The sequence below is a fragment of the Lagopus leucura genome, unplaced genomic scaffold (genome assembly GCF_019238085.1).
Source record: "Lagopus leucura isolate 7727_CA_CO unplaced genomic scaffold, USGS_WTPT01 Super-Scaffold_100159, whole genome shotgun sequence".
NCBI classification, from domain to species: domain Eukaryota; kingdom Metazoa; phylum Chordata; class Aves; order Galliformes; family Phasianidae; genus Lagopus; species Lagopus leucura.
The window spans coordinates 15831848-15852355 of NW_024962335.1; the positions used below are offsets into that span (position 1 = coordinate 15831848).

General features: G+C 42.2%; 2 protein-coding genes across 7 annotated transcripts in view; both read right to left on the reverse strand.

The window, feature by feature from the left end:
• Positions 1–709, reverse strand: part of POLR3B (RNA polymerase III subunit B) — a 67789-nt gene extending 67080 nt beyond the window's left edge. Inside the window, exons 1-2 of the mRNA XM_042889791.1 lie at positions 619–709; positions 264–296 (exon numbers count right to left, since the gene is read on the reverse strand). Coding sequence (XP_042745725.1) covers positions 264–296; positions 619–690 — 105 coding nt within the window. The 5' untranslated portion in view covers positions 691–709. The remainder of the gene's footprint in view (positions 1–263; positions 297–618) is intronic.
• A 2645-nt stretch (positions 710–3354) lies between these two features.
• Positions 3355–20175, reverse strand: TCP11L2 (t-complex 11 like 2). Of its 6 annotated transcripts, none has more exons than XM_042890161.1 (12): positions 19970–20172; positions 19091–19192; positions 16905–17023; positions 14514–14683; positions 12564–12699; positions 11508–11628; positions 10868–11088; positions 10173–10309; positions 9051–9238; positions 7458–7639; positions 6557–6729; positions 3355–6000 (listed from the first exon to the last, which is right to left on the reverse strand). In XM_042890161.1, the coding sequence occupies exons 4-12, from the start codon at positions 14647–14649 to the stop codon at positions 5756–5758; spliced, it is 1539 nt and encodes a 512-aa protein (XP_042746095.1). In that variant the 5' UTR covers positions 14650–14683; positions 16905–17023; positions 19091–19192; positions 19970–20172; the 3' UTR covers positions 3355–5755. The 6 variants fall into 6 exon arrangements, with proteins under 6 accessions (XP_042746095.1, XP_042746096.1, XP_042746094.1 ...); XM_042890162.1 differs by lacking the exons at positions 19091–19192; positions 19970–20172 and adding exons at positions 17298–17342; positions 18894–19067; XM_042890160.1 differs by lacking the exon at positions 19091–19192.
• Between the last annotated feature and the right edge of the window lie 333 nt (positions 20176–20508).

The window sequence follows — 20508 nt, forward strand, 5'->3', positions numbered from 1 at the left end:
CAAGCAATCTCGGCGCTCAACCAAGCTCTGATATTTGTGAGCAGAGATATCCGCACACTGCAGCCTCTGCAGAATGCAGATCCGGGTTTCCCTGCAACAAAGACAACTGCAGATCCAACAGCAGCGTTTGCAGAGAGCTGATATAAAGACCACGATGAGGGCGTTGGGGTGCAGTGGGAGCCTAAACAACTGCACTGCCCTGCCAGAACTGTGAAGCACAAAGAGCTCAGGGTGTTCCCGCCTGGGACGGTGCATCCACTGACCTTGAGGAACGCGGGTAGGAGCCTCCATTTCTCCTGCAACCAAAACACACAGTGGGAAAGTTGGTTTCCAAAGGGTGACCAAACATGCGTGACAGCTAGTAATGGTTTTTGACAGTAGTTACATCTCACGTCACTTAGGAAAGAATAAAAGACCGCCCAAAGTCAGCTCAGACGAGCAGAAACACCCCGAGGGATGACTGGGACCACCTCAGCAGCCCCACGTGCTGCGCAGCACGGACCAGGGGCAACACCCAGGCGCCAGCAGCACTCTCAGGTCACCCTACTGCCGCAGAAGAATCGCCGCTCCTCGCCCCGCGGCTTCCCCCTGCCTCCTGCCCTCCGCCGCTGCCCTCACCTCCACTGCGCTCACGGGAGCTGCCGCCCGCTCCGCCGTCACGGCGCCCAACTCCGCCGCCAGCGCCTCCATCTCACCCGGCGGACCCGGAGGAGCGCGCCGCGGTGTAGCGACCAAACGGGTCCCTGCTCCTCCTCGCGGAGCCCGAACGTTCCGGGCACGGGCAGTTCCGAAGCGGTCCGGCCTCGCGCGGCTGAATGATTTGTTCCTAGCGCACAAATGCTCCAAACAATTCAATCTTCCCTTGAATGCCTCCGCTTGTTTGTTTGTTTGTTTGTTTGTTTGTTTGTTTGTTTGTTTGTTTGTTTGTTCTGGTTTTGTTGTCCTAAAAGCAGATTCGCCTCCCGGTGTGCAACGAGTCACTCATCACATGCTCAGAGGAGACATTGCTTATTTATTTCAGGATTGCAAACCTGGGTGCTGGTGGGTTCCCGTAGATCACACACAAGCACAAAATGATCTGCACAATTTTTATACACCAAAGTTATGGAGTGTGTATTTTTCCAGTCTGTTCTCCTCATGATAATGGGTCAGTGACAACATTGCTGACTCCACACTTACGCCGCTACTCATGCTCAGGGGAAAAGTCTGCATGTGGGCTGGGGTCTGTGTGACCTGTGGGTGTGAGGATCTGTGACCCGGTTGAGATCTGTGGGTTAAAACTGGGGACCAGACAAACAAAGGACATCTGGTGGTTGGGGTCTGCTGTAGCCACCCAAACCAGGGGGAGCAGTTGAGGAGCCTTCTCTCATCTGCTACAGGAGGTGCCAAATCGCAGGGCTCACCCTGCTGGGGAAAGAGCTCTCCTGCCTCTAGCATGAGGAATTCCACAGAGGAGGCAGGAAACTGCCATGGCTGAGCAAGGGCCCGCTGGTCAGTGACATCACCGAGCAGCGGGCTGTGATGTCACCAAGTCTTATGCCTGGACTCCCGCCAAGTGTGTGTGTGTGAGGCTTGGAGCAAGCATTTGTCTTGGGTGCTGGGCTGTGCTTTGGGCACTGCTGGCAGTGGCCCTCGCTGCCCATCCCTACAGCCATCACTTGCATTTCCCTGACCTGTCTGGCTCAGGCAGCTGGAGCCCCACAGGGTGCATGTGCAGCAGAAGAGGCGAGCTGGGTGGGGACATGTCCCCAAGGGTGGCAATGAACACTAGGACACGAGGAGCTGCCAGAGCCAGGGCTGCATCCTGAGGGTTCTCTGAATGTGTGGAGCATGGGGACAAATGTCACCTCAACTCTCCAACCTTAGCCTTCCACAAAGTCTCGGTTTTACATGGAACAGAGCTGAGGCACAACAAGCTCTGTAAACAAATATTTGCAATCAGGTCGGAGCAAATCTATGCAGCAAACTGAAGTTTAATGCTCTTCTTTCTCTCTCTCTTCTTCCTTTACCAATTTCCCACCAAAGGAGGTGGGAGAAATGAATTAAATCAATAACCAAAGGCTTCATTTTTACAAACCCTTTAACCATTAGAGCTCCCAGTCTTCACTGCACCCTTCACAGCCTCCCCCACCCCAGCACACACACCGCACATGTAGAAGAAATACTCCCAGCCTGGCCTTAACCATATTCAGTCCATGCTCTGTACTTCAAGGTTTCAAGTAATTGTTTCATTCCTTGATGTAACCCCATTCTGCCTGTTGAGCCTTTCTATTCTGCAGTTAGTATGCATTGCAATACGGGGCAAAGGCCCACTGTCATTCATCCTTAATTAAAAGGACACAAGCAGTGGAGTGGTGAATTAGAAGTGCAACAGCATACTATCTCAGAATCTGAGCTTACAAAATGTAAGAATAGGACTCATCAAATGCAGCCCTGACAGAGGAACAGAAATTATTTTTGCATTATTAAGAGAATCCAACAACCATCCTGCTTTCAGCACAGTCTCAGCACATTGTATCTGTGCCCAGGCCATACCTCAAGTCCATCAAAACTAGCCAACCTGGGCAGGTGATCAAGATAGAAATAAGAGGAAAAAGCAATATTGATACATTAACCACCTTTAATAAAAACTTCATTTACGAATATTCCACCAGCCCCTGTCACATTAATGGAATTCCTTGGCAATCAAAACAAACTTCTAATTACCCCCACTCATCCACCAGTCTGAAGCCTGTTATGATTAACATACTCCCCATAGAGTGTAGCTATAGAATCTATAAGGTTGGAAAAGACTGCTAAGATCACCTTGTCCAACTGCCAGCCCACCCCCACCACATGTACCTCAGCACCACATTCACACATTTCTTGAAACACCTCCAGGGACGGTGACTCCACAACCTCCCTGGGCAGCCTGTGCCACTGCAGCACCACTCTTCCTGAGAAGAACTTTTTTTTTTAATATCCAACCTGAACCTCCCCCAGTAAAACTGAAGGCCAATCCCTTTCATCCTATCACTGTTACCTGGGAGAAGCAGCTGTCCCCCATCTCCCTGCAACCTCCTTTCAGGTCACTGTAGAGAGCAATGAAATGTCCCCTGAGCCTCCCTCCTCCAGACTGAGCAACTCCAGTTCCCTCAGCCGCTCCCTATAAGACTTGTGCTCCAGACCCTTCACAACTCCACTACCCATCTCTGGACATGCTCCAGGGCCTCAGTGCGACCTATGATCACACAGAGTACGTTAATTTCATCAAGAGCCAGATGTCAAGGACAGCAATTACACAATGTGTAATATCTTTCGCTCTGTGCTCCAGCTGAAACTGAAAAGTTACAGAAAAAGAAAAGCGCCACAACATATTAGTGCAGTCCTTTATCTTCAGCATTTAACATGATCCATTACATTTCAGAAACAATTTGCGTAAGAGACTTCAGCACAATGGTATCACAATTGAATGCATACAAAACTTCAAAAATTCGTATTTCAATAAAAGAAGCTGTAACAGAATGGCATCTTGTTTCACAAGGACAGTTTCAGAGCAGAGGCAAGTGCTTTTCAGCCAGGGTAGCGTCAGCAGCATGCAGTAACATGACATTAAACAGATGCAATCCCGATGGTTGAAACATCAAATAAAAATTAAGATACATTAAACAAGCACTTGAAACATAGGCCATGCTATAAAACGCCCTTTTCAAATCACCAAAATTTTTTTTCCTTTGAACAGCAGAATGTATATCTTGTATTAAAGTTCATAGTTACATTATAAATGTTCTTCCAATACCCATTTAAAAAACCATCTTTTGGCTGAAACTTGACGTATGTATTTCCAAGGGTGTAGCAAATCACAGAGAATTAACTTCCCATAAGTGCTTTTGAAATGCATTCTTCTCTGGCTGACTTTGAATTGCATGTCGAAGTTCTGGATCTGTTTGAATCAATCCATTTTACCTCCTGGCACTGTTACTGTATTCTAAGAGTTCCTTTCTCAGGCTTCCATAGAAGTTCCCTTCAGAATACATATTCAGTTTTTACACCTTTTGTATTTTTTTAAAACAAAGGATAGAACAGAAGTGCACTACAGCCATTTGTTTTCTAAAAGGCCTTTCAAAAAATGATTTTCATACCATGTACATGTGGCCAAAGTCCTCAGACACTGAGGAACAGCTGACAAGAAGTCATTTCCCTTATTAAAAAGAGTACACAATTCTGTAAAAATGGACTACAAAACCACAGTGCTAATAATGCCCAGTTTTGTTATGATAGACATAGTAATATATATAATATGCGTGGCACATTAAGCTTTTATGGGCAACTCTTCACATCAATAAGAATATATCGTAGTATAAAATATTAAAAACAAGCTATTTAACTTGTACCACATGGAATTTATATATATCTGACACTTTAAAAGGACCATTGTATGATAATATAAAGGATCATTTTCAAGTAAATTATGATTCATTTCCATAGATAAGAACACATGTATATCAAGTATTGCAGCAGTATCTATTCCCAGTAATCTGAAATATGCAAAATAAAACATGTAAACTTACAGAAGTTTACTTCTGTATCTCTCAGTTCCAAGCCTATTCTATTTCTGTATGTAAGATTCTGGCTGTATTAAATGGGAACCAAGTATTGGGGCTGAATCTGCAGGGATTTTGAGAAAAGCAAATTCAGAACACCATAAATCTAAAATGAAGACGTACTTCTCTCTGACACCTACTGAGAGTGAACATGATCACATCTGCAAGAATTGCAAGGGATCTGGTTGTCTGCTTTCTGACACGAGTACTCAAAATACATTTTGAACATTCTAGGCCCTTATTCAACAGATTATAGAAGGTGAATGCTCTCTGTTGTACTCTGTAAGATCTCTCCCAAAGTCAAGTGCTTTCAAGAATAAAGGTCAGAAAGCCCAACCTCAAAAATACTTAATACCCATTAAGATCAATACAAGCATATATATTAGAGGTTAGACTTGGGATCTGTATGATATTCACTAGATGGGTATCATACAGATATTTGCATTCCCACCCCACCCCATGCCTGGCATCATGTTTCTGAAGTGTTTCATCTCTCTATCCTGTCCAGTTGACAACTACTGAATTATTCTTATTTTAAATAATGAACGCTTCTGCAACTTCTGTACCAGAACAACTTGCAATACTGGCATTCCTGAACATAACAGGGGCTAGGTTTAGTTCCAGTATTCACAGGAGCACCAGAAGTTGGCCAACTATAAACCTGGATTTGGTTACAAAAGCAGTTATGCTACATTTCTTTTTATACTTCAAAGTCTTTCCAGAATCATGTTTTTTTTTTTTTTTCATTAGACGCTGCTCTAAAAAATACAATGTAAGCATAATGCATTTTATCTACAATTATTCTGTCATCTCAAAATAGCATATGTAAATATATGTAAATATATATTTTTTAAAATATTATGTTTTAATGGTGGCAAAACAGTAAGTGCTTCACCACCTCCTACCCACCACAAATACAAATAATTGCTTGTCTCAAAAAGTGAAATACAAGTGCCACAATCCATTGAGCAGACTTAGTTCAATAAAATATATGTAATAGAAATTAATTTTCTTCCAGTGGATTTCAGAAATTATCCATCTACAACTTACAAGATTGCTCTCGTTAATAGTCACTGGAGTTCTTAGTGGGGGAGCCAGAACACAATCTCTATATTAAAAAAAGATAAAAGGTAAAAGAAAGGGGTACAGAAATAGTTTGGGTTTTTTTTTTTTCAGTTACTGGGTGCTTCTATTCCTGCTTTCCCTATTGCTGCCTCAGGAAAAAGTAGTTTTTTAAGTATGTTCGCATAGAATGGTCCATACACTTGTTTATTAAATTCTACAATGCTTGCAAATTGAGATCCAACAAGTTCCATCTCTGGTTGAATCACAGAAAGGCCTCCTGGCAATGCAGGCATACATTTCCGAAAACTTGGAGGAGCAAGCAAGCTTTTCATGAACAACTGGATCCGTTTATCTGAAACACAATATCAAGTATGCTCAGAACAGTGTAAATCCAAGATGAAGACACACTCACCTCCCAAGTGCTCTGTACATCAGTACAAGAAATTCAATAATAGAGGTAACTACACTTTCCTAAGCCTCATCTTTCAGAAGGAAGCAATATGAGAAGCCTTTTGCAGCTGGCTCCTAAGAGGCAGACAGAGCATTACCCTGTCGCAATGAAGTACTTTCACTAAAAGGCAGTAGATACTAACCAAAAACCCTCTGGGTTTAAACCCAAAAATGACAGAGGAGAGACTGAGTATCCTTCAAAGCTCTGCTATCTCTCGGCCTTTAAGGACACGTTTAGAATTTTTCCTCACTACACCAAACCACACCTTGCAGCATACCCAGAGCACAGACTCCAGGTAAGCAATATTTCTTTACTCTTAGCTAATCCAGTATTTTACTGCACTAAGAAAGTGCTTTTAAAACAGCTAATTAAATTTTAAAACTTACTTCCAGCAAGCTTATCTAAGAGCTTCTATATAGACACATACAGTAAGACAATGATGTATTTTCTTACTAACCAATCAAGGAACTGACAGGGTTATTCTTCTCAACAATACTTGTGATTTGAGCCATTAAATTATTCTGCATTTCTGCATTAAGAGTGGGAAGATCTCTTGCAGTGAGAGACTCATTCACTTTGATGCAAATCTGAACACCAATAGCATTTAGAGCTTCTTTCAAATCAAAAGTTCTGAAAGATAAAAAAAAAACAAAACAAAACAGAAAAGCATTAACAAGATTTACAGTTTCTGCACCAGTTTAAAGTGAATTTACTATCTCTTTTTCCCTTCATTTTCAACCTGCCCTCTGCAATGGTACAATATAAAAACATTATCAGCAGATTTCTGCACTTCTACAGATATAAGACAAGTTAGCATCTGTAAGATAAGGATGTCAATTGGCAAAAAAAGTCATTTTTAGCATGCAGCAATGACAGACTCACACTGACCTGGAGCTTATGCATTCCTTGGGGCTCGATTCACAGCATTTCACAAGGAAAAAGTAAAATGGAAGTTGTTGGGGTTTTGTTTTGTTTTGTTTTTTGAGACACTCTGAGATCACATCATACTTGCTTGTAGCACAAGCTGTAGCAACATTAGAGGCCATATAACTTCAGCTTCCTAAAGTAAACTTGAATCAACTGGCAAAAATGACTTGGGGAATATACTGCTGCAGCCCTCCTAGTATTAGAACAGTTCAGTTCAAAAGGATCTACCAACACCAAAGCCCAACTGCCTGCCTGACTTCAGGACTAACCAGAAGTTAAAGTGCAGTACAGAGAGCACCATCCAAACGCCTCCTTTTGCACAATCAACAAATGGTGGCTCTAACATTTAAACTGTTTTCCCCTGAGTTTTTAGACCTGCTTGGTATTCCCTGTTAAAAAGTAAGTATGAAGAGGGATAAACAAGGCCTTACTTCTTGCTCATGCCTTCAAGAAGGGGAACAGAGATTCTTTTCAGTAGGTTGGCAAAATCAGGCACATTTGCAATCGCTGCACCCACCATATTGTTTGTTATGAGACAAACACAAGCTATGATTTTTAATTGATTCAGCTTTTCTCTCAACTCCTGAAGACGAACTTCATCTGTTATTAGAGTCTAGAAACAAAACAATAACACCAGTTTAGGGATACAGAGGGAGAAAAGCAGGGAGGAGGACAAATAGGATTTAATCATGAAACATTAACGCTTTTAACCAACAAATATGCAAAGTCAGACAAGACAGCAGTTAAAACATTTTGAACATGCAGCACTGCACAAAATGGCATTATGCACAAGTACCAAAGTCAGACTGTGGTAGGGAAGAAAGATAAGGCCTCCAGTGAACAGAGCACCAAAGAAACTGCATTTTATTTCTCTTTGTTGCTGACAGTTATCTGCGGACAACAATTCAGGCCATGATGTGGCATGTTTCTGAGATCCAAAATACAGCAGCGATTAGGATTAGACAGAACAGTCTTCTGGAATCAGCTGTCTTTGGAAAAATGCCATCATCTGCAGTTGATGGACAGTGCATGACAAACTGTGCATAACAAACATCAGTTCAACCACCTGAGCAGGTTCTGTGAGTCACCTATAATGCTGCAGGCAAAAAGCCAGCAGATCACACCAAGAATGTAATTACCACAGCTAAATGTAGTTTTTTAAAAATCAGTTTTAAGTTTAAGAGCTCACGATAACCAAATCTCCCCACTGATGAGCTGGGCATTAATAGTCAACTGCTCAATAGTAATCTCATACTTCAACAGTCTAGATTCACCAGAAGATGCCTGTGTGGAGCTCTTATTCGGACTCAGTAGAAGAACGGTAAGATATTTTCCTTTTCTTCTGTTGACTAGGAGTGCTAAGAGCACCCCCATGTAGTCCAGGAATTCTCTGCCAAGCCACTAAGAATAGCAGCTAAGATGCTTGCTGCAGTTGCTAATTTTATCCTTGACTGATAGACAATTTCACACTGGCTTAATTTAAAGTGGCAGAGGTTGGTAATCAGGAGTTGGAGGGAAATACCAGTGATTCTTGAAGCAATAGTTTACATGCATAGAAAAACTATGAATATCCACTATAGTGAGCTTTAATTTCTTAATGACTCTGTCATAGAGTAAGAGATTCACAACCCGATCCCACCAATTCCAGTTTCTGCCATTTGTTTGGGAAAACAAGGTACTACAGACAGATCTCTCTCTCTCTCAAAAAAAAAGTATATGTATGTATATATATAATTAAAGAAAGCCAAGCATCATCAGTACAAGGTCCAGCTTTTGACCACAGGCATGACTGCTCTTAGGGTGGAGCTAGTGAGCTATATGGAGAGAAAAAACAAGCTTTTCTGGTTACTGAACTTGCCCCATCTCAGTTCAGAAAACAAAACTAGTCAATTTCCAAATTTACTACTCAGAAGATTAAGAACCACAAGAGAAATGTTTCACTCGTTGTCATTAATAGCATGATTATCACACTGCATCAATATTTTCATACAGCTAGAAAGCTTAAGACACCAGAACACACTGACCTCTGGAATTGTTTTGTGGTAGTCCCACTGTAGTAGTTTCAAGTAGCCATTGTTTAGCACCAGTGTAGGACTAATACTTGATTTACAACTATGATCAGCACCAGGGGATGAGGATGATTCATTGGAAATGGATGACAATTCATCTTCTATGGATTCCTTTATCCATTCTGTTGTGAGATCCAGAGCACCTAAGTATTGCAAATCAGCACAGATTTATCATATAATTCCATCAAAGCAGCAACTTGAGGCAGAAAGCTGAATAACGTAAGCAAGGTTAATATGTACTTCTGAATACTGAGAAAATGTGGTGGACACTATGCCCTCAGAGAAGCCAATCTTTCCCTTGCTTTTTTCATGACAATCTCAGCTGATCATCTTTGCACAAACCCAGTAAGAAACTGTTGGACTTCAGCCAAGATTAATGATAAAAACCCTCAAACTCCAAGGACCCAATTCACTTTTTCCTCTTTCAGGGAGGCCACTAAGTAGTTGGGTCACAGGATTGGAAAGAAGAGGTGAAAGGAGAAACTGCATTAACAGCAAATCAATCCCTTTTAAGTTACTTGACAGGCTGCATTTATAAACACAGCCGGCTGTATCAACGGCTTAGGGTTCCCATTTTAGAAGCCAACACTTAAGAAGCAAGTTTACTTTTTTCCTCTCCTTTTAAAAAAGTTCTCTTAAAGGCTGCTTTGCAACATTAAGGAAAATGCGTGCCAGTGGATCAAGGTGACCTAAAGAAGCTTTCTCAAAGTTTGCATTAAAAAAAAATTTCAGAACTTCTGCCCCTCTGACTTTTCAGGCACACTAACTGGTTTTCCACATATACTTCAGACTAACAGACTTGCTGGGTAGAAAGTAAGTCTCATCTTTCAATATATAACACCAGGCCTCTTTGTCTACAGACACGAAGAGTCGCTGTTTGTTTTTCAGATGCTACTCAATTAGACAAATACAAATTAGTCAGAAAACACCCAATAGACAAAAGATGCTTAACAATAAATCAGCGTTTTGGAGTTTTTCCTCTAAGTTAACTAGAGAGAGATTCTCTAACACATCCTTAAACATATACATATATATATAATAGAGATTTAAATGAAATACAGCTTCAAGGACACCTACTTGGTGTTTCTTCAAGAATTTCCTGGAATTTTGTTCTTTCATAGTCCACCAAATTACGCCGAAGGTATGGTCTAAGGCTTTCAATTGTGTAATTTGCTACATCCATTTTCATCAGGTCCAGGACATGGAAAATTTGCCTGAAAGAAGAGAGATCTTAAAATAAGAAAGCTAGAACAGTCCATTGATTTTCATCAGTAGAAGTGAAGCACGCCTTCATTAGCACTTTAATTCCCATTTTGGTCAGGATTCTCCTTCCTCGTTATTTAAATGTAGCAGTCCCAACTGTTACTTTTTTTTTTTGTCTGAATACTTGCAGGAAGCATGCAATTAAAAGTTCAAGGTAGATTGAATACGCCCTCTGAATTTTGAAAGAATGAACAAGACTGAAACAGCAGTCTCAGAAACATATTATTTCAAGTGGTGTTGTTGCTGTTCAGTGTTTAACTACTCGGAGTCAGTAGTTTTAATTCAGGCACTCAACTCACTGCATTAGGATGGACATTACATCCCAGTCACAGAATGTTACAGCAATTGCCTCTTGCCTTTAATGCTTCTGCTGCACAAGTTTTCTTACAGTATGAGAACAATTAAAAAATGCCACTATTTAAGACCTTCCCCACCATCTTTCTCTGCCCAGATGCTCTATGAGACTAGAGATAGTTTTTTTCCTGTGGAAAAACCACCCAAATACCAACCTCAGTAATTCTACAATATTTTCAGTTGCTTTTAACTGTTTTATATCGTTGTCTCTTATTGGAGCACACAATTTTCCCATAGTGTTGATGATATAGTTAGCTAGCCCATGAATATCAACAGCATTGTGTTCTGCCTGCTGCCTTATAAGATCTGTGTCCAAAACTTCACAAATTTGATTTTGAATCCTGTTTGCTCCTGGAGCCAGGAAGGAAAGAAGAATCTGAAGTAGGGGGAAAAAAAAACATGAAAAGCTTATCAATAAAAAACAAAGCACTTTGTAAACATGTTAAAATAAGATTAGTATTAGTGTCAAGTGTATTTAGCTGTAACAGGATAGATTAAGACTGGACACAATCTAAGGTAGCAAGAAAAAGGCTGTGTAATCAGACAGAAACCAGTGGAAATGTTAAGCTTTGAGAAGAGTTTTGACTTGCAGCTAACCATCCTGCACTGAAAGCTGATTGGACATGCAGCCATAATCACAATTAATATAAATTTATTATTAATATTCTGTATAATCATGGCTTCATTTTAAAAGCAGGAACTCAAAACGTTGGCTTCACTGTGAATTAACAGAACCTTCAGTGAATTACCAGACTCAGACCTGATAAAAATACTGGAAAGGGAGAAAAAAGTTACCTCCTTAATTTCCTCAAAGAGCTTGATAGCATGTTCATATTCTGGAGGGTCTTCATTCAGTTCCGATTCCAAGTGATCCCAAAATGCCTTGTGTACTATTTGTTTCACTGTGCCTGCTAAGCTGTGGAAGAAGTCAATTACAGACAGAGAGAAAGACCACTAAAGAGCCTTCATTCTTGGCAGAAGTATTTTAGGGTTAACCCAGTGACTTGCTGGAAACATACAACGCATTGCCAGCTGTCACATGACCTGAAAAAATACTTTCCTTGTACCGTAGACCATCAGCTCCCAAAACATGACCTACACCAAGAAGTCTTCCCCAAAACACTGTGTTAGAAAGTGCTGCAGGTAATTCAAACGCAGTTATAGAGATACTGCCTTTCCTTTTTCCTTACCAAATTTATTCTGTTAGTCCTAACCTTGTGTGTTATGTGCTAAGCTTTCTCAAAAAATGCATCCATCATATAATTATCACTTAAGGGATTTCTGCAACTAAAAATTTTATTTTCTGTCATGTTAATTTTCTCAAGAGATGAGGTTTATAAGTTAAAAAGTCATCTGTAATCAAGAACATTTTAATCACCTACAATGAGGAAAGTATTTCTCACTTCCTCTAGATCTCCAGATCCTTTTACGCCTCCTTCGGTGTAGTATTGGAGATAAATTAATGACAAGCCTTATCTTCCTTATTGTCATGAGACCAAATTGCTACTACAAGCAGCTACACAGAAGCTCACTATTTCACCTTCTCCACAGGACTTAAACTACACAGAATAAACCTATACTTGTTATTTTCACTATGTTAATTCATGTGACATTAGCCTTTTACCTTCCACATGACATATAAGACAGAGCATAAGATGCTCTATTTGTATCAAGCCAGTTGGATGGCAATACTTGCTCTGAGCAAGACAACTTTGACAGCGACTCTTGGAGTTGCGTTAGAAACATCCATAGCCTTTCAAAATGTAGTGTTGTTTGTTTGCTTTAATGCTACTTTAATGCTGCCTCTCTTTTTAATCTCCATCTTGCTTTGTGCAAAATCCATGCCCTTACCTGTTCTGTGGGAGGTCTTCGTGTTTTATACAGAAATTTGCATTTACAGCAATTTCATGAGCTAATGTCAAGTTGGATAAATTTCTTGCAGCTGCCATCAGTTCATCAAATGTAACCATCTTGGGAGGACTTGCTGCTGGATCAAACAAAATCAAGACAAAGCACTATGGTAGGTAAGTGCAATTCAAAGTATTATTAAAAATTAGCAGCCTTGCACACAAGTAACAAGGCAAGAAATTTTGCTTCTTGCTAATTGGACTCTAGTGCTTTGGAAGAAAAGAAGCTAGGATTACCAGACCTTTATATCTTCTTAAAACACTAACTCAGGAAACTCCCAGCTTATCGGGGGTGTGTGTGTGTGTGTGTGTGGATGGGTGGGTAACATCACATTTTTAAAAGCAGTTCTATATTTTTTCATCTTAACGGGGATAGTTTTCTTTCCTTCAAAATGGGACCTTACAATCCACAGACTTCCTGCCAGTTGTTCTATAGGATTCACCAGAAGAAAAGCACAGGCAATAACAAATATCAGACTTGCACTGTAATCTGGAGCACACGATAATGCTTCTCTTGCCTGCAGAGAAGGTTCTAACGTTACCCATTTAATAGCCCCCTACTAAAGAATCATAGCGAATGCATCATAAGTTAGTCCCTTCCTTAAACAAATAGGAATTAAGAATGTAAACATGTCTGAAGTTTATTTGAAAGCAGGAGTATTTCTAAGATCCCTGCTTTTAAATGCCAAGTTCTTCCATTTAATATCTGTGATTATTGTTCTGTCATTATTACTCTTTAGGAGTCTAGAGCTAATTGCCAATTGCTCCACTAATAAGCCTGTTTTAATGCAAGATTTCACTTATTTGGACACTAACCAGGTATGCATGGTTTGAGAATGCTTACAGACACCAATACTAAGCACATTTAATTAAGGTGTTATTTATCAGTACTCATTCAGGAAATATCATAGAAAGGTCTGGGTTGAAAAGGACCACAATGATCATTGAGTTTCAACCCCCCTGCTATGTGCAGGGTTGCCAACCAGCAGACCAGGCTGCCCAGAGCCACATCCAGCCTGGCCTTGAATGCCTCCAGGGATGGGGCATCCACAGCCTCCTTGGGCAACCTGTTCCAGTGTGTCACCACTTCTATGTGAAAAACTTCTTCCTAATATCTAACTTAAACCTCCCCTGTCTCAGTTTAAAACCATTCCCCCTTGTCCCATCACTATCTACCCTTGTAAACAGCCGTTCCCCTTCCTGTTCATACACTCCCTTCAAGTACTAGAAAGCCACAATGAGGTCTCCCTGGAGCCTTCTCTTCTCCAAGCTAAACAAGCCCAGTTCCCTCAACCTTTCCCCATAGAAGAGGTGCTCCAGCCCTCTGATCATCTTAGTGGCCCTCCTCTGGACCCACTCCAAGAGCTCTGCATCTTTCTTGTGCTGGGGGCCCCAGGCCTGGACGCAGTACTGAAATATCTTCCTTGTGCAAATGAGTGTTCAGTCCTAGTGTTTACCAGATAAATATTAAAATCATAGATTAAACTCATGCAACTTCAGGTAACACTGAGTTAATTTTATGTTGTAAAAGATTTCATTTCAAACAGCGTGGCCCAAAATCCACCCTTTGCACATAAAGGGCAAAGTGAGTTTGGTTGAGTGAGAGACTGCTACCAACACCAAGATTAACTCTAGACTAGGATACAGGTAGTGGCACACTTGCCTTGCATTTTCTAAAGGGAAGAAGCCAACAGAGATACCTCCACAGACACAGCTATCAGTGATACTCCACACAAAAAGAAATGTGCTGCTCCATGGCCATGACAATATCACACATTACATTTAATACCCTTAAACACAAATTCAGACTCCCAGGCTTTGACCACTACATGAAAGAGACAGAGGATAGGCTATCCTTAAGTGTCAAGCACAGGTAAGGTTGAAATAGGCTTACAAGCTGGGGAACTGGGTTTGCTTGAAGAATCGCTGTTAAAGCTCTGTCTTGAATATTCAGAGTCACTAGAAGAAACTGTACTTTCAGAAAGGCGAGAAGAATCTGAATCACTGTTCTGGTCATCGTTGAGAGGCATTGTGCTTCCCTTTAGCTGGTGAATTAAACAAGATCTGGAAAGACAAACACACTTCCTATGTTTTTTGGTTTTGAAAGTTGAGTACAGATTACGGTGTACAAGGAACAAGTCGTTGTCTTCCTTATAAAAAGTGCTACAAAAGCGACCTGTCTCAACATATGCAGCATCATGCAGTTATTAATAAATTGTATCTGTCCTGTACAAAATTTATATACTTTTGCCATTCCATATTTTACCATCTCTAACATAATCGATCTTTAAATGGATTAAATTGAAAACAAAAAACTCAACTACTGATAGCAACTCCCCTGATTGCTCACTGTCAGAATTTGGAAGCTCTCAATCTCAAAATATAAAGACATTTATCAGGGTGTTACCATCCCCCAGCTGACTTCACCATCAAGTGATGTTTAGCAATTAGCTTCCTGCCACAGACTGACACTGAGAGCAACAACTGAAGCAAGCAGAGATGTTGCTGGGGAAGAATGGGCAAGTAGTTCAGAGTGCCAAATTTCTGACATGATGCCTCAAGAAGCCCAGCCTGATGCTTTAGGGTGAGACCTTGCTCAAAAACAGACTGAAAATGGCAGAGACCCCAGACATACTGCTCTAGGGGTGAGAAGGCAGGTAGGTCTTTATGCTTTAATTTAAACAGTAACACTAAGTCTCTAGCACTACCTTCAGTGTACGTGACAAATAACATCCTATGAAGCTTCATGCTTCATTGTGCTGTCTTCATAAGGCAACTGCCTCCCAGGCAGATAATCTGCAACTACACAGAACTTGGACAGTTGCACTGTTCAATGAAGATGATTAATAGTTCTAAGTCAGGAAGTAAAAATATGTTAATCATCACATTAAAATGCAAAATTGGAAGACAGTCATAACTACTCCCAGAGGAATTTGGCCCAGATACCAAAAGGAGCAGACCATCATTGACGAAGTACCCTGTAGTACCCTGTAGTAGACTTTATGAAAAGACACAGCCAGCAAGTAACATGACTTCACTTACAATTAAACAGCATCAGCATAAGCAGGCAAAGGATACTGCACTTTGCAACTCCACTAAACCTGGAAAAAGCCACTTATGGCAGCAAAAGGATGATCATTGCATGTAGTTATACGAATCAATTATTGTGGGGTTGTGAGGTAGACAAAAGAGGACGAGGATTATGATCTCTTCTGTTAGCTCTTAATTACAGCTTAGAGTGATTTCTTGGGCACCAGCTCATGCTGAAGAGACCTTTACAACTTGAGTTATTCCATGATGAATACTCCCCTGTTAATTGTGTTGATTAATAGTTGTTCGGTGTTTCTTTCCTCCTCCGCCCCCAAGAGGAAAGATGATGCATTTGAGTGCCTTTCTGCTCTGTTTTTTAAGGGGATCACATCAACAAGGACAGCTTTACATCAGTGTATAGAAGGTCATAGGTTCAAGGCTTTCAGCCCTAGTTCACACAACCATAGAATCCTTACAATTGGAAGGGACTTCTGAAGGCCATCTAGTTCAACTCCCTGAACAGGGACACCACAGATAGATCAGGTGCCCAGGGCCTGATCCAGCCTTGCCTTGGAAGTTTCCAGGGACAGGGCATTCACCACAACTATGCTGTAGAGCCTCACCACCCTCACTGTAAAAGATTTTTTCCTTATATGTAACCTGAATCTCCCCACTTTAAGCTTGAGGCCATTTCTCTTTGTTCTATCACCACAGAACCCATTGAAGAGTCTGTACCCTTCTTTCCTGCAGCTCCCCTTTACATACTCATAGATCAATATCAGGTCACTTCAAAGCCTCTAGCTGTGGTACATAATATTAGAAGTCTTTTAATAAAACAGTGATTTTATCATACTTAAACTGAAATATATATTTCTAGTACTGTCTAGGCAAAATAAAGAGTTGTGAAGAAACTTGGCAAGCCAAAAGCCTCAGAAATATTTTCAGTGGAAATGGCACTCATTTAAGTTACAATTAGAAATGAGTCACTCATTCGTGTCATGCAGAAGTAGAACCCCTCTACTGTACTTGTGTTATACATCTCAAAGCTAAACCTGACTAGAAATCAGCTGTGACAAGTAACCTCACCACAGACATACACAGCAGGTTCCTGATGTGGAACCGCTTGCTTACAGTAACTTCTGAGCCTGCAAAGCATGTGTTACTCACCCACCTAATGCTTCTGCATCGACACAGAACTGAAATTCCTAGCTAGAATCATGCCTAAACCCTCTTTATTCATATTCAAATAACTAACCTCCAGAAGGTCAATGTTGCATGTGGTCCATGGAAAAAACTGCTGTGTGTTGTTAGATGTGTACTGGCCCAAGAGGTCTTGTAAATCCCTTGCCTTCACAGTGTGTCTACTGTTTCAGTCTAGATATTAAAAGAACAGGAAAGAGATCAAATAGATATTAAAAAGAAATTAAATATCGCAGCATTTATACATCAAGAACTTCCCCTTAGCCATATGATAGTTTTAATAACATATTCAAATAATCAAATATTCAGACTTGCAAAGCATTTCTAACAGTACGCAGTACCAAACCATCCAGAGAACCAAGACAGCATTTTCTATCACAATCTTATGCTCAAAATAATTCAAATAGTTAAGGCAAAAATTAGATTTCTATAAATGTTAAGTACTTACACAGTACTCCAAAGCAAAGGATCTTTCAGCAACAAATAGTTGCATCTGAAAGACAGCCATGACTTATTTTGATGTACTGAGAATGTACCTGCTCCTACAATTCATGCTTACAAACACACACACAGCAGAGAAGCTGTTAAGAGTGTTTTAGGAGACTTAAGTCCCAACAAACAAACACAAGACGGCACATTAAAAAAAGCACTGCAATTTTTGCTGTAATAAATATACTTCCTAGTAGAATGCCTCAAGTGGTGAGGAAGAAAATGGGTGTACTCTGCACATTCAGAACATTACTGCTAAACTTGAAGTTTATAAGATAGAGAAGGCAGCAGCACATCAAAGAAAACAAATGAATATGTAAGCAGGATCCAGAAATGCCATCTAGGTTTTAATGTTACCCAACAGCTAAAGATAAAGGAAAGAACACTCATTGAGAACATCAAAATACAAACCAAAAAGGGCTTTTTTAATTAGTCACAATTAAGGATCAAGCTACCTATTCCATTCTTTATAACATACACAGCAAGAGCTTCTTGTCCTAATGCTTCTCAGAAGTTACTTAGGGCCAAGTTCACAAGTAATTTTAAGTGACTATTAATGCAGTTTCCAAGTAAGAAATACGATGGCTGCTCTGAAAGAAATGCCTCCTGTTTTATGTTGGCTCACAACACCAGAGGTGGCTGTTGGTGGTATGGCACAAGAGGTCAAACCTTCCCACTAATATACCATTACATTTTGTTGCCATGTGACAGATGGCAGCAGAGGGGCAGTCTGACAGAACAGCACCTGACACAGAAGTAAGCGTGAAGCAAAGGTGTGTCAGTGAATTCCTCCACACACAGAAATGGCACTTGTTGACATTCATCAACGTTTGCTGAATGTTTACAGAGACCAAGCAGTGGATGCAAGCACAGTAAGGTGGTGGATGGTAAAATACCGTGCATCGTCTACAGAGGACAGAATATTACAAAGGCAGCACGCTTTTTATTGCTGATGGAGATACAGTTAATGACAGCAAACACTCTCAGAAATAGTGTTTTGTTATTGAGAATGCACTCTGTTCACTGATTTTATTGTGCTCTTCGTAGCTGTTGTAGTTTCCTTAGAAATAAACAGGAGGCATTGCTTTCAGAGTGACCTACATATATATATTAAAAAAAACCTTTAGCCTTCCAGGAGCTTTTTAACTCTCTATCCTGAATAAGCAACACCCTCTTCTAATTTTTAATATGTTCGTTAAGCTTTATATATTAGGGTCTTGTTTTAACACACAGCCTTTCTATCAAAGGCTCTGTCTGTGCTTACAACTTGCTCTGCTCCTCCTGCTTTAAAAAACAATGCTTTTACTTTAGGTATGATATGTTTGGCAGTGGATTTTATTATAGAGTGCTTTCTTTTGATCAGTCCCATTTTGTTTGTTGCTTTTATTTACCCCTCCCCACACAATCTGAGGGGCTGGAAAGGAACTCTGCAGATCACCTGCCCAACCCACTGCTAAAACATGCTCCCTACAGTAGGGGAATCTACTGTAGCCTAAATATGATGTCAAGTTAAAAATACCTTCTACACATATAAAGCTTTAGTCTATTTTTCTACCTGCAAGTTTCCAGCTAACGTAACAAGGAACCATAGAATCACGAGGTTGGAAACGACCTACAACATCATCTAGTCCAACCGTCCCTTGCACAGATGGCCCTGCTGTTGAGGCAGCTCTGGATCACTCCATATAGGAAAGAAGTGCACTGTACAGAGGTATTGTATAGCTGTGCTCTTGCAGTTACCCTTCACCCCACCTGACCGCTGTGGAGGTGCCCAAGATCACAAGGTGTGATTAGTTCTCAAGAACACACTTTTTATTCCCGAGGGCTTCCTTTAGCCGTTATCTTAAGAGGCACCTGGGGAAAAAAGTTCAGAAAGCTTTTTTTCCTTCAGATAACAGCTTCACAGACCACCTTTCCACAGTGCAGCTTTGTTCAACAGAGCCCTTCATCCATACACACTCCCCTCTCAGTGCTCTGTCCAGCTGGACCACTGCACGGGATTTTATCTCGCTCATTTCGCCGCACTGATGCTCTATCAGCGAGGCGGCATCGGCTCGGGTTTCCCTTCTCGCTGCCTGTCAGCCCTCTGCCGCAGGGCACAGGAGCAGAAAAGCGCCTTTGTTGAGCGTTACTCCGGACAGCTTCGACTCTCCGCACGCGGAGCTCTCCCTTCATCCCGAGGGCTGCACGCAGGACGGATCAGAGCCCTCCGCCCCGCACAGCCGAGGGGCCTCAGACAACAGCTCTGCCCCCGCCACCCGCTCCTCCTCTTCCTCCCCGGCCTGTCTCCTCCCCCGGCCCCATGTTTTTAACAGTTTGGCACTGCTCGACCAAAACAAACAGCGTTACCAAGGACGGGCCCGGGGGGGGAAGGGAGGAAAGACAGGGAAGGGCGAGCCGCTCCGCCAGCCCGGCTGTCCTAACCTCAGCGTCCGTCCCCGGGTGCCCTCGTTGCTCGCTGCCCACGGAACTCCGCGGCTGTGCCCACGAAAGGGGATACCCCCGACGGACAGCGGGACAGCCGCCCCCCGCACCACACCGGAGGGCAGCGACCCTCGGAGCAGGACTCGCCCCACAGCCCCCCGTCCCAGAGCCACCACACGGCACGGCTGCCCGTTCCTGCTCACTTACCGCAGCCCCGCAGCACCAGCAGCCCAGCTCCCCGTACGACGCGCGCCGGGGTTTTAAACACCCCCCGGGTTTATGTAGCAGCCCGGACTATGAGTGCCTTCCTCGGGCGCGCCCATCTCTGACGGGAATGGGGAAAGGAGTGTGGGGGGGAAGTAACTTCTGCCCGTCAGCTGTCGGCTATCCTGAGAGATTCAGGTCATCTCCTCCTCATCCCCACAGAAACAATGTGTGTCCCCCGGAGCCGAGCACTAAGCGAGGAGCAAGAGGAGGTAACGGAGGAAAAACTCCGTCGCGCCCCCCCCCGTGCAGAATGGGCCCGACCGGGAGAAGGCCGGCCAGAGGGCTGGGTGGTGTTTACGGAAGAGCGGCGTCGAGCCGGGCTGACCCCCCCCCCCCATCCACGGCGATGGGCGCGGCCTCCTCACAAAGCCCTGCCCCCGAGCCGCCCTAAGGCTGGGCGGTGTGTGGGCTTCCGCGGGGGGGGTTGGATGGGGGTGAGTGAGGTGGGTAAAGGCAGCATATCACGGCAGGCCCGTCTT

Coding starts and splice junctions, on each gene's coding strand:
- TCP11L2 (XM_042890160.1), bottom strand. CDS start 14,649: ATGCCTCTCAACGATGACCAGAACAGTGATTCAGATTCTTCTCGCCTT. Junction 10,310..10,867: donor AATATTGTAGAATTACTGAG/GTTGGTATTTGG, acceptor CTCTTCTTTCAG/GCAAATTTTCCATGTCCTGG. Junction 7,640..9,050: donor ACCACAAAACAATTCCAGAG/GTCAGTGTGTTC, acceptor TTTTGTTTCTAG/ACTCTAATAACAGATGAAGT.